Raw genomic sequence first — 11,969 nt, 5'->3', positions numbered from 1 at the left:
TATTTACACTGCCATGTCGCCACACGACCTTCGTTGGCATGTGACGGTCTTGTTTGCATCCCTGAACCAGGTTGGATCAACGTTTTCAACCCTTCCACCGGAGAATTCATCAGATTCCCTTCCGGCCCTGATCCCGTAAAAACCCAACACTATAATAACCTATTTATGAATGGTAAGCATCTATGTTGATAACAAGAATAAATCCATACAGAACTTTTTTTGATAAATATATATTCATTGATGGGTTTGAAATATTGTAAACCTCTGCAGATAACTATTATGATAATTTCTTTATCAAAAAAAAAAAAAAAAACTATTATGATAACAGTGATATATTCCCTGGACACTGGAGGATGGGATTCGGTAGAGACAAAGTTAACGGAAGCTATAAAGTAGTGAGGATGTTCTTTGAGCCAAACCACTACGGTGAGATTCTTGATTTAAACATTGGGGAATGGCGGAAACTGCCGAGGCCGCCTCCTCACCATGTGGGAGAGACATCGAACTCAGCGTGTGTGAATGGCTCCATCTACTGGTTATGTGAAGCTGCTTATCACAAGTATCGGATTCTAGCTTTGGATCTTCACACACAAGAGTTCTGTGATGTCCCAACACCGCCTTTATTACGTCAAACAGTGATGCAAACAGAGAGGCTAGCAAACCTTGAAGACCGTCTAGTCTTATCCATATTCAGTCCTCAACGCATGATAGAGATATGGTGCATGGATACACAAGAAGAAACATGGATCATCACTTACTCCTTTTACTTTTATCGTGCCTCACTCTACCGAAATCCCTGGAATTACACGCATATGTGGTTCATGCCTATGGCTGTTTCTAAGGGAGGGAATCTTTTCCTCCATGAAGATAGAAAACAGTTGATTAAATACTATCCAAAGACAGGGTTTCACATCTCTACAAACATTTGTGTTATATCTCCTTTCGTTGAAAATTTGCTCCCACTCCAACGTCCCGCTTCTGCTCCAGAAATCAGGACGTATCTGTACCGAAAACAGGTGCAGGAATCACGGATTTCCAAACGGTTTAGGCATATCGAATGGTGGATCCCAAATATATTGATTACAATCACTGTTGCAGCTACTATATTGCATCGTATCGTTCATTATTGATATACCTATTTATTATGATACTTTTAAAAAAATTTTTTTTTTTCTTTTAACATTAATAAGTGCATGCATTTATAATATTTTTTTTCTGCTTTATAGATTGTAGTATATATGGAACTTTTGGTATTTTGGATTTTTTTTTTTCGATTCTTCTAAATCAAAATTTAATTTATGATTTTAATATGATTATAAATTTATAATTCACAATCTTATTTTACAAATATATACACTATACTTTTATAATAAGTTATTTTATCAGATTTTTTTTTTTTTAATAACACCAATCATAAAATTGTTTTTTTAAAACTATGATTTCGGGCTGCCCACAATGCAAGTATACAAACCTAGCTAGTATACATGTATATATAAGAATCGGGCACATACTCGTATGCATCATCATGTATAAATGGCGTTCGTAGTGAAACAAATTTAAAATTCAATTAAAGAAAATAAAAAGCACTAATTAAACCACCAGCTTCCCGATTCAGTAGTGAGGACAACATAATTGTTCCGCTATCTCCGATGTTACCATCAGCATCAAAACACTTCTTCTCAAACATTTCAGAATTCAAGTTCCTTTATCTCATCGTTCCGCCAATCCTCAGCGAGATACGACCAGGAGTAGCGATCGACATCGATCTTTGCAAATCCTACACTCTTGAGGACATGTGATAAATCTTTCAACCTTCTTATTTGAACCGTTAGTTTTTCTTTTTCTTTTTCAAAATAAATGTAAAATTTATTCAACCAAAAAACCATGTTACATGTGAACGAATGAACCATATGTTTACGTGTGATGTAAGTTTCTTCATCGACAAAGAGAAGACAGTTGGAACAAAGTATTATATATACATTTTTGGAGAGGATCATGACTATGGATATATATCAATGGCGGTGCATTTCAATGCAAGCCTTTTATTAGAGCAGCTATGTTCCAAGGTTAGTTCAAATTCAATGTAGGGGCAAGGGACACACATTGGTACCAATTTCGTGAGTTCCACAGTCCAAAGGCTAAAGTAAGGAGATTACTTGGTTAAAAATAGAACGTAAGTTCTTGCAACTCAGTTCTCTTTATAATTAGAATTTTTTTAAACTGATCTTATTTTTTGTTCTTATAGCGAATTTTAAATTATAGAAAGTATAACAAAGATGCTCAATATATCTCGATTAGAAAAAACAACAACACTTGAAATTTTCTACAATGTATAAAACAGTATTGTCTATTGTGTGTTCTCTCCTTCTCCCTTCTGTACAAATAACACTATAATGATGAAGATACTCTTCTTTTAATCAAATCTTTTATCGTGTTTCTTCTCTAACCATTTGCGCAAAGACTTTGCTCATTGAGATCCCTGCAATATCTCCCACTCCATTTACACTGAACTGCACAGTTGAGCCCACAACACTCGCCTCTGGCTTATCATCCACCACCATTGCCGCTTTCTCATCTTTTGCTTGGACCTGAAGCATGAACTCTAGGTTCCACAACAAATCTCCCATTGTTGGCCTCTCAATCCCGTTTTGTGCCAAACACTTCTCTGTTAAATCACAGTACTTTTTCACCTCTTCAAGCTTCACTTTCCCATCAAGGAAAGGGTCTATGATCTCTTCCACTTTCCCTTTCTTCACCAACTTCATCGCCCACTCTATCAAGTTCACTTTCTCTCTTGGAAGTGATGGATCAATGACTGGTCTCCCGCATAGTACTTCAAGCATCACCACACCAAAAGAGTAAACATCAGATTTCTCAGTCAATTGTTGTCTGGTTAAGTACTCTGGATCTAGATAACCAAAGCTTCCTTTGACCGCGGTACTCACATATGTCTGATGATCAAGATCAGGACCTGTCTTAGACAATCCAAAATCCGCAACTTTGGCCATGAAATTCTCATCCAAGAGAATATTAGCTGATTTCACATCACGGTGTATGATTGCTCTTGTGGAACCTGTATGGAGATAATGAAGTCCTCTAGCTGCACCAACACATATCTCAAGCCTCTGTCTCCAACTCAATCTAGGGTTATCATTTGAGTCATACAGATGATCTTTAAGCGTTCCCTTCTCCATATACTCATAGACAATGATCATTTCACTGTTCTCATCGCAATACCCGATTAAAGAAACCAAATGTCTATGTCTGAACTGAGTAAGCATTTCAACTTCTGTCTTAAATTCAGCTAAACCTTGTCTAGACTGAGGAGCTCCACGTTTCACAGCTATCTCAGTCTTGTCCTTCAAGACTCCTTTGTAAACTTTACCAAACCCACCTACCCCAACCACTAAGCTTTCATTGAAATCATCAGTTGCTTCCTTGATTAGAGCCAAAGGGTATCTATAACCGATCTTTGAACTCGAAAAGATCAAGCTCTCACCTGTTTCATTCTTCTTAACCTGCTCATCTCCTCTAGAATGAACAGTCTGCATTTCTCTATTCCTTCTTCTTCTTCTCCTGATGCACCACCAAGATATAACCACACCAAACAATAAAGCAACACAGAGAGCTGCAGCTAATCCAGCTATCAGTGCCATACTCGGATTCGAACTCTTGTTACGTGAAGAGCCATCAGGAGAAACAGCATCAAAAGCATCAAGACTCCGCTTATCATTGCTTAGCTTCATAATCTCAAATCCGTTAATAAAAGAAACAGGGTACAAAGAAACATCCATAACTCCACCAATAGATAGATTCATGACTCCTTCTCGACTTCTAGCTTTACGCATCACCGCATCAACGAAATAAGGAGCTCCAAAAGTGCCATTTGCAACCTCTGTCATATCAACAGATCCAGCTTTGTCTGAATTCACAAAAATGTCAAAACGTATCTGACGCTCGAATCCAAAAGGATCCACTATAATGTTACAAAAGTGAAACCTGACAAAGTAATCGAAACCAGGCTCGATGTTGAACGTCCAAGTAAGATTGGCGTTAGTATTCGGATCGAGATCAGAGTTCAACCTCGTAGCGGTTCCATAGACGTAAACTGGTGCAATGTCATCTGTTATCCCACCAGCACTGAAGTTAACTGCTTTCAGGTTCATCACAGGCGTACCGTAGTGAGCTTTATACGCAGAATCCGAATCCCATAGTCTCCAAAGCTTATCTTGATCACGAGTCACAGTCAGATTCCCCATGTTTACACGTGAAACAGTCTCCATCGCATGACTCCCGAGCTTGAGATTCTTTTTGCTCTGTGAACCTATAAGTCTTGCTTCTTCAGGAAGCAAAATCTCTGGAAGTCTGAAAACTTCTAAAGCATTGATGAAAGCTACAGAACCTGTTTGAGGACGAAACTCAATGACAAGATGATCTGAAGAGATGTTTAAACTGTATTCTTTAACAAGAGAAGTCGTCGTCGAGGGTTTGTAATCTCTGATCAGAGTGAAGTTTTGAGACGAAACAGAGAATCTAGCTGTGGTTAGATCTTGAGAAGAGGAGACAAAGGGTAAGAAGTAAAGACGAATCAAGAACCAACCGTGTTGTTCGATCGGGAACCTGTAACTCGATGATTCATCATCGGAGAATACTCTCGCAGTCTGAAACAGAGTCGTCGTTGATTCATCCCTTGAATTCGAATCGGTGGTTCCGACTACAGAAGTTCCTCGACTAGAATCAAAGATTACCTGACCAAGACTGTTGTCGGATACAAAGGTTCGGTTGTTGACTGTTGTTACATTCGTCGGAGATCCACAGTTGATGAAGAAAGTATCAGTAGAAACAGAGGAGATGTGTGAAGAACAGAGAACAAATATTATTAAAAAACCTAACTTTAGCCCTAAGAAAGGCTTTAGGTTTATCATAGCCAAAAGAAAGAACAGAGAAATCACCAAGAAAATAAGTGAATCTGTAATAATGGAGAAAGGAAACAGAGTCTATTTCGGAGAAGATTATGAGCTGGAGAAATAAAAAAGTGAGAGAGATGTTTCTCAAAAGATCCGTGAACAGAAGAGAGAAACGTTCACATCACCAACTCAATAACTACGCGTTTTTACACTTAACTAAATTGACCAAAAAAACGAATTATTCGAGAAAATTAAAAAAGTCTTGAATTTATTGTGATTTTTAGGGTTTAAATCCAAAAAAGAAGACGAGAAGAAGAGGCAAGTTGATGAACAAATCTGTTGACAAATCCACAAAAGTTGTTTGATTAACCAATCTGTAGAAGAAAAATATACTAATCATCAATAAGGCCAAAAAAATACAAAGAGGATAGAAGAAAGTTATTATTTTAATTTATGTAAATTTCGTTTTCAACGTTTTTGTTCATTGAGCTGGAAATACATCAATTTTAATAAAAATAAAAATCAACAAGGCCAAAAAAATACAAAGAGGATAGAAGAAAGAGGCGGAGATAGCATATAATAATGAGTGATTGGAGAGGCATAATAAAATAGATAAACAACTGGAGTATATTGTATTTTCCCACCGGCTACAAACGTGCCGTTAGGTTTGTATTGTTCAAGATGGCGACAGAATCATTGTCTTTTTTTTCCGAGTCTTTATTTTTTATTTTTATAGCACAGCAATTCTGAATTTTTTTATAAAATTAGCTGTAAAGAAAATATTGATTTTAATGCAAATAAAAAAATAATACTACTTCAATTTAATCAGATCCTGGAAAGAATTCAAAATTTTAGTTATTAAATTATATAAAATCTATTATACTATCTTATACGAGAATGCAATTAGCTCACAATATTAATGCAAAAAAGTTCGCCCTAGAGTTTTTCTCTCAGGCACGAAAACCAAGGAGCCGCTACTTCCACAAGATGAGCTTCTTCCACCAGCGACGTTTCTCCGGCAATCTCCTTTCCTGATCTGTTTCGCTTTGCTAAGGTGAGATCTCTCGGGTGGTTCTCTTATCTGGTGACGTAACTGTTTTCCGGCGAGATTCTTCACACGACGAGATAACTTCTTCCTTGATTCTGTCGATTTCGAGCCACTCTCGCTGCTTACCGATGTCTTCGGTCGATTTCCTCCGCTTGAGGCCCCCTCGTGCACCACCGCCGGAGCCTCTTTCTCCGCCAACTCCACCGGAACCACCGGATCCACCGGACCTTCAGATCTGCTTCTCCTTTGGTGAATCTCTTGTCCAGCCGCTGAATCTCTCCTCCTTCAGAGCGTGTGACTTGTTCATCGTCCCTCTCTCCTCCACACCGGGCTTTCCGTCGCCGACTGATGCCCTCACCTTACTTCACCAGATGTTCCCTCAGGTATGCTCTTACTCGCCCTCTAAACCTTCTTCTAAGTCGGGAAGGTCATGGATGTTGGTTGAGTTTGCGGCTCTGTTTTTGTGGTATTTGGATGAAGTTATGGACTTAGATACTGTTGTGTCTACTTTAATGCTCTCTTGCATTAACCTTATTGCTTTGATGCGATCATTTACCGCAGTATGCGGATCCTATCTCGATTTGGCTTTGTTAAAACTTGTCTTGTGGCAGCTTGGACAAAGTTCTTTGAATCTATACAACCGACCAGTTCACCTGGTTCATCGGGGCTTTTGTAGCTCTCATCTCTCCTTTATGGAGCCTTTATTCCTTCCATATACTTCACTTGTGTTTAGTGGTAGTGTTACAGGGAGCATTGTGTTAACTGTTCTGCTTGAAGTAGAAGCAGGGATTGTTGTTCAAGACTGTTCTCGTTCAGCATTTGTTGACTGTTTAACGTTTGTGTCTTTGAAGTTTCCTTTCCCAAAATTCCCTCTTGTTTGGAGGGGTTTGGATGATCAAGACTTGTCGGTATTGCAAGGTTCTTCCTCCCGACTGATGGTTATTATGGATGCGATCTATCAAGAAACTGCTGAGATTGTACTTGTTTATTGGTCTCTTATGTTCTCTTCCTATGATTTGTATCTTATCTATCCTTTGCTTAGCCATCTTTTGATGGTTTTCTTTGGCTTTTGTTGCCTTTATTTCCTTTGTTTTGGATGTATTTCCTCTCTTGTTAGAGGTTGAAACTCTTTTTATCTTAATGAAAGTGAAGTGTTTGACCAAAAAAAAAAGACGAGAATGCAATTTTGACCCAGAAAAAAAAAAGACGAGAATGCAATAAGAGTTAATATGTGAAGTAGAAGTGGAACATGGTCAAATTGAACAATTTTCTTGTTCATATCTGAGCACTTTTTTTTAATCTTTGATTTGCTGAATTATATTTTATAATTTAAGCATAACAGAGCCATTTTTTATCAGTCTTAACCGCCGACAACACATATATTTTCTATTTGAAATTTCCATATCCAAACAAGATCAGATTTGATACTACATACAAAAAAAACTCATTTGATCGCTTAATTAATTACATGTCTGATTGCCTTTGTTTAGTAGTATCATTGAGATATATTATAATTGGGAGAACATTTAGACTATTTCTAGGTACAAGTGTTGCTTGTATAAAACATAAACAATATACTTACGTTTTGTAGGAAAAAAAAAACCATTGGTCAGGCTTATAATGAAACATATCTTATTAAAATGTATTAATACAAGATATACGCATCTATAATTTATTCATCAATTAAAATGTATATACAACAAATTTGCAACGCAAGTCTGATAGGTCTAACAAAGAAAAAATAATTGTAACAAAATTCATCAATGCATCAATAAAAATAATATTTTTAATACCAATTTACGTGAATATATATATATACAAATTACAAAACATGCCAGGACAGTGATCAAGGGACGTGTTTAATTTCATGTCCTTTGATAATATAACTGAACTTAGACCAATTTTGATTCAAATTAAATTAGTTTGGTGCAATATTCAATTTTTATGCACACAATCATTAATTCATTTCCTTTAACCATAAAAAATTTACTATTACGTTGATATCATTTGATTTAAAATTTTCAAAGTTAGAATGTACCAGCAGTTATGAATTTTTGTTTACAAAATACTCTTAGTTTTTAATCTTGATGAAATTACGAATTTGTATAGATATTTGCATAAATTATATATTAATAGACCAATATTGATTCAAATTGATTTAGTTTGGTCAAATATTCAGTTTTTATGCACACAATCATTAATTCATTTCCTTTTTTTTTTTTTTGATCAAACAAGTGCTTCTATTAATCAAACAGAAACATTACAAAGATAAGGATGGAATATCCCAAAGTTTAAGAGGTAGCAAGCCAAGGCTTTCCCCAAAGCCATAAGCCTGAAATAAAGGTAAAAAGTACATCAAGCAAGGGTCCAAGATAGCTATGAAATAAGTGCTATAGAGCAAATGGAAACAAGCGGAATCAAGGTTGCAAGAGTGGACATCTTCGATAGACTCGAGAGATGACAAGTAGGTCACTGTCAAAAGACATTGTGCCGTTGATATGAGCAGCAGAGCCAAGGAGCTCGCCGGAGTGAGTAACAATAACCAAGTCAAAACCAGGGTCAGAGTTTCGGGACCAAAGGCCCGTATGGTGGCGGAGGTATTGGTATCGGTTTGCTCGAGGCATTGGTACTTGAAGTATGTGACTGGAGATGGCGAGTGGTGATTGTTGGTGTAGAAAACTCTTAGACCATAATCACACCCTCGGTAGTTTGCGAGCAGAACTGAGATGCCATGAGACTTCAAGGGTTTCTGAACATAAAGGTTCACCAATGGGACTAAAACCAGGTTTCGCGAGCAGCAGGTGTAAGACCGTATCATAGTAGGTGGATCCTCTCTGCCATGGAGATGGTGATCAAGAATTCCACACAGCGTATGAAGTCGGTGAGATACTAAACAATGAAAATCAGACCTGAGCTTCGGGCGAGAGGTTGGTTGTGAGGTTTTATGGGCAGTAGAGCGTACAAATGGAGTTACTAACAGGTGCGAAGAGCAAGTGTGATACCGTGACACTCTAGGTGGATCCTCTCTGCCATAGAGATGGTGATCAAGAATTCCACACAAAGAGTGTGATCGGCAATACACGGACCAGGGAGCAGCAGACCTGAGTTTCATAAGGGAGGGTGATTGTTGAGGGTTGAGAGCAGTTTGATAATTCCAGTTTCGGGAACCAGTAGACAATGACACATCCTGAGAAATAACCATAGTTCTACCACACCCTATATACATCCGTGACAACCTAGCTAAGTGGTTTCTCTGATGTAGTCTTCGAACACCGAGGATGACCAAATAATCTAGATAAAGTCGAAGGAATGATAAAGGGTTAACGAGAGAGAACCTGGGCTTTTGTAATTTGGGCGAGTCCTCATGTACAGCTAACATGCCGATATCAGATCTGGAGTTCAGATTTGAGAATTGAAATGCACAGCGGCTAGCCCGGGAGGTTGAGATAGACTTCGTCTCCGGTGAAAGCAAATACAGAGCTGCCACGCGCAGGGGATGGTCTGTTTTCAAGACGGAAGTCCAGCAGCGGAGAAAATTCACTTCGTTGGAGGTTTTTTCACCCACCGTCGTCTCCGTCTCCGCCTGCCAAAGCTCGGGTGACGTTGGGGAAAAGAGATCTGCAGAAGCGGTAATCATTCCGGATCGATAGCTAAAGAGACAAGGGGACTTGATTTCCGTCGGCAGTGAGGCTGAATCGGAGTTGAATTCAGTTTTTTGCAAGCCTGTGCCTGAGACTGGTTGAAAGGGAAGGGTCTTTGTAGTTTGCAAAACGGGAACGAAAAGGGGGAAAAAGGGGAAAAGAGAAAGAAAAAAGAAACTAAGAGAGCAGAGGAAGCAGAAAACGAAGGCTAAGGTCGGTGTATCCCGACGCCGGCGAGCAGAGGCTCCACCGGCGTCGGAGAGATTTGGTTGTAGTGGCTCCTCGATATTCGGGCTTGGGAGAGAAAGTTTTAGGGCGAACAGAGAGAAAGTATGTTATTTTTACGATTTTGACTTTCATTAATTCATTTCCTTTAACCTTAATAAATTTACTATTAAGTTGATATCATTTGATTTAAAATTTTCAAAGTTAGAATGTACCAATAGTTTAATTTTTTGTTTGCAAAATGCTATTAGTTTTTAATCTTGATGAAATTGGGAGTTTGTATAGATATTTGCATAAATTATATATGAATAGACCAATTTTGATTCAAATCGACTTAGTTTGGTCCAATATTCAGGTTTTATGCACACAATCATTAATTCATTCCCTTTAACCTTAATAAATTTACTATTAAGTTGATATCATTTGATTTAAAATTTTCAAAGTTAGAATGTACCAACAATTTTGAATTTTTGTTTGCAAAATACTCTAAGTTTATAATCTTGATGAAATTGGGATTTTGTATAGATATTTGCATAAATTAGATATGAATAGTTCAATTTTGATTTAAATCAACTTAGTTTGGTCCAATATTCAGTTTTTATTCACACAATCATTCATTCATTTCCTTATACCTTAATAAATTTACTATTAAGTTGATATCATTTGATTTACAATTTTCAAAGTTAGAATGTACCAACAGTTTTGAATTTTTGTTTGCAAAATACTCTTAGTTTTTAATCTTGATGAAATTGGGAGTTTGCATAGATATTTGCATAAATTAGATATGAATAGACCAATTTTGATTCAAATCGACTTAGTTTGGTCAAATATTTAGTTTTTATGCACACAATCATTAATTCATTTCCATTAACCTTAATAAATTTACTATTAAGTTGATGTCATTTGATTTAAAATTTTCAAAGTTAGAATGTACCAACAGTTTTGAATTTTTGTTTGCAAAATACTCTTAGTTTTTAATCTTGATGAAATTGGGAGTTTGCATAGATATTTGCATAAATTAGATATGAATAGACCAATTTTAATTCAAATCGACTTAGTTTGGTCAAACATTCAGTTTTTATTCACACAATTATTAATTCATTTCTTTATACCTTAATAAATTTACTATTAAGATGATATCATTTGATTTAAAATTTTAAAAGTTAGAATGTACCAACAGTTTTGAAATTTTGTTTGCAAAATACTCTTAGTTTTTAATCTTGATGAACTTGGGAGTTTGTATAGATATTTGCATAAATTAGATATGAATAAACCAATTTTGATTCAAATCGACTTAGTTTGGTCCAATATTCAGTTTTTATGCACACAATTATTAATTCATTTTCTTTAACTTTAATAAATTTACTATTAAGTTGATATCACTTGATTTAAAATTTTCAAAGTTAGAATGTACCAACATATTTGAATTTTTTTTTTTTGCAAAATACTCTTAGTTTTTAATCTTGTTGAAATTGGGAGTTTGTATAGATATTTGAATAAATTATATGAATAGACAAATTTTGATTCAAATCGACTTAGTTTGGTCCAATATTCAGATTTATGCACGCAATCATTAATCCATTTCTTTTAACCTTAATAAATTTACTATAAAGTTGATATCATTTGATTTACAATTTTCAAAGTTAGAATGTACCAACAGTTTTGAATTTTTGTTTGCAAAATACTCTAAGTTTTTAATCTTGATGAAACTGGGAGTTTGTATAGATATATGCATAAATTAGATATGAATAGACCAATTTTGATTCAAATCGACTTAGTTTGGTCCAATATTCAGTTTTATTCACACAATCATTAATTCATTTCCTTAATAATTTTGCTATTAAGTTGATATCATTTGATTTACAATTTTCAAAGTTAGAATGTACCAACAGTTTTGAATTTTTGTTTGCAAAATACTCTTAGTTTTTAATCTTTATGAAATTGGGAGTTTGTATAGATATTTGCATAAATTAGATATGAATAGACCAATTTTGATTCAAATCGGCTTAGTTTGGTCAAATATTCAGTTTTTATGTACACAATCATTAATTCATTTCTTTATACCTTAATAAATTTACTATTAAGTTGATATCATTTGATTTAAAATTTTCAAAATTATAATGTACCAACAGTTTTGAATTTTTGTTT

The 11,969-nt window shown here is 35.8% G+C and overlaps 3 protein-coding genes across 6 annotated transcripts; 2 read left to right on the top strand and 1 right to left on the bottom strand.

Moving 5' to 3' along the window:
• On the top strand, positions 7 to 1,130 carry LOC104788891 (F-box/LRR-repeat protein At2g43260-like; the record flags this gene model as incomplete). The annotated part of the gene is made up of 2 exons (XM_010514662.2): positions 7 to 165; positions 327 to 1,130. Coding segments are annotated over 2 exons (963 nt in total), but the record flags the coding sequence as incomplete, so codon positions are not given.
• Positions 2,269 to 5,252, bottom strand: LOC104785507 (probable receptor-like protein kinase At2g39360). Its single transcript, XM_010510726.2, has one exon. The coding sequence runs from the start codon at positions 4,923 to 4,925 to the stop codon at positions 2,427 to 2,429; it is 2,499 nt and encodes an 832-aa protein (XP_010509028.1). The 5' UTR covers positions 4,926 to 5,252; the 3' UTR covers positions 2,269 to 2,426.
• Positions 5,829 to 7,119, top strand: LOC104785506. Of its 4 annotated transcripts, none has more exons than XR_767376.2 (2): positions 5,829 to 6,338; positions 6,703 to 7,119. XR_767376.2 is itself a non-coding variant. In XM_010510725.2 (2 exons), exons 1-2 carry the CDS (start codon positions 6,084 to 6,086, stop codon positions 7,077 to 7,079), a joined length of 528 nt encoding a protein of 175 aa, XP_010509027.1. In that variant the 5' UTR covers positions 5,837 to 6,083; the 3' UTR covers positions 7,080 to 7,119. The 4 variants fall into 4 exon arrangements, 1 of the variants encoding a protein (XP_010509027.1); XR_767374.2 differs by having other exon boundaries at positions 6,695 to 7,119; XR_767375.2 differs by having other exon boundaries at positions 6,689 to 7,119.

Source organism: Camelina sativa, chromosome 5, assembly GCF_000633955.1.
Source record: "Camelina sativa cultivar DH55 chromosome 5, Cs, whole genome shotgun sequence".
Lineage (NCBI taxonomy): Eukaryota > Viridiplantae > Streptophyta > Magnoliopsida > Brassicales > Brassicaceae > Camelina > Camelina sativa.
The sequence above is the reverse complement of the archived record's forward strand: the minus strand, read 5'-3'. Positions and strand labels throughout refer to the sequence as shown.

What these genes read in the sequence shown, in the direction of transcription:
- LOC104785507 (XM_010510726.2), bottom strand. Translation starts at nt 4,925, where the DNA reads ATGATAAACCTAAAGCCTTTCTTAGGGCTAAAGTTAGGTTTTTTAATA.
- LOC104785506 (XM_010510725.2), top strand. Translation starts at nt 6,084, where the DNA reads ATGTCTTCGGTCGATTTCCTCCGCTTGAGGCCCCCTCGTGCACCACCG. An exon ending in TTCACCAGATGTTCCCTCAG is followed by an intron (nt 6,339 to 6,806) that starts GTATGCTCTTAC and finishes GTGTCTTTGAAG; the next exon opens with TTTCCTTTCCCAAAATTCCC.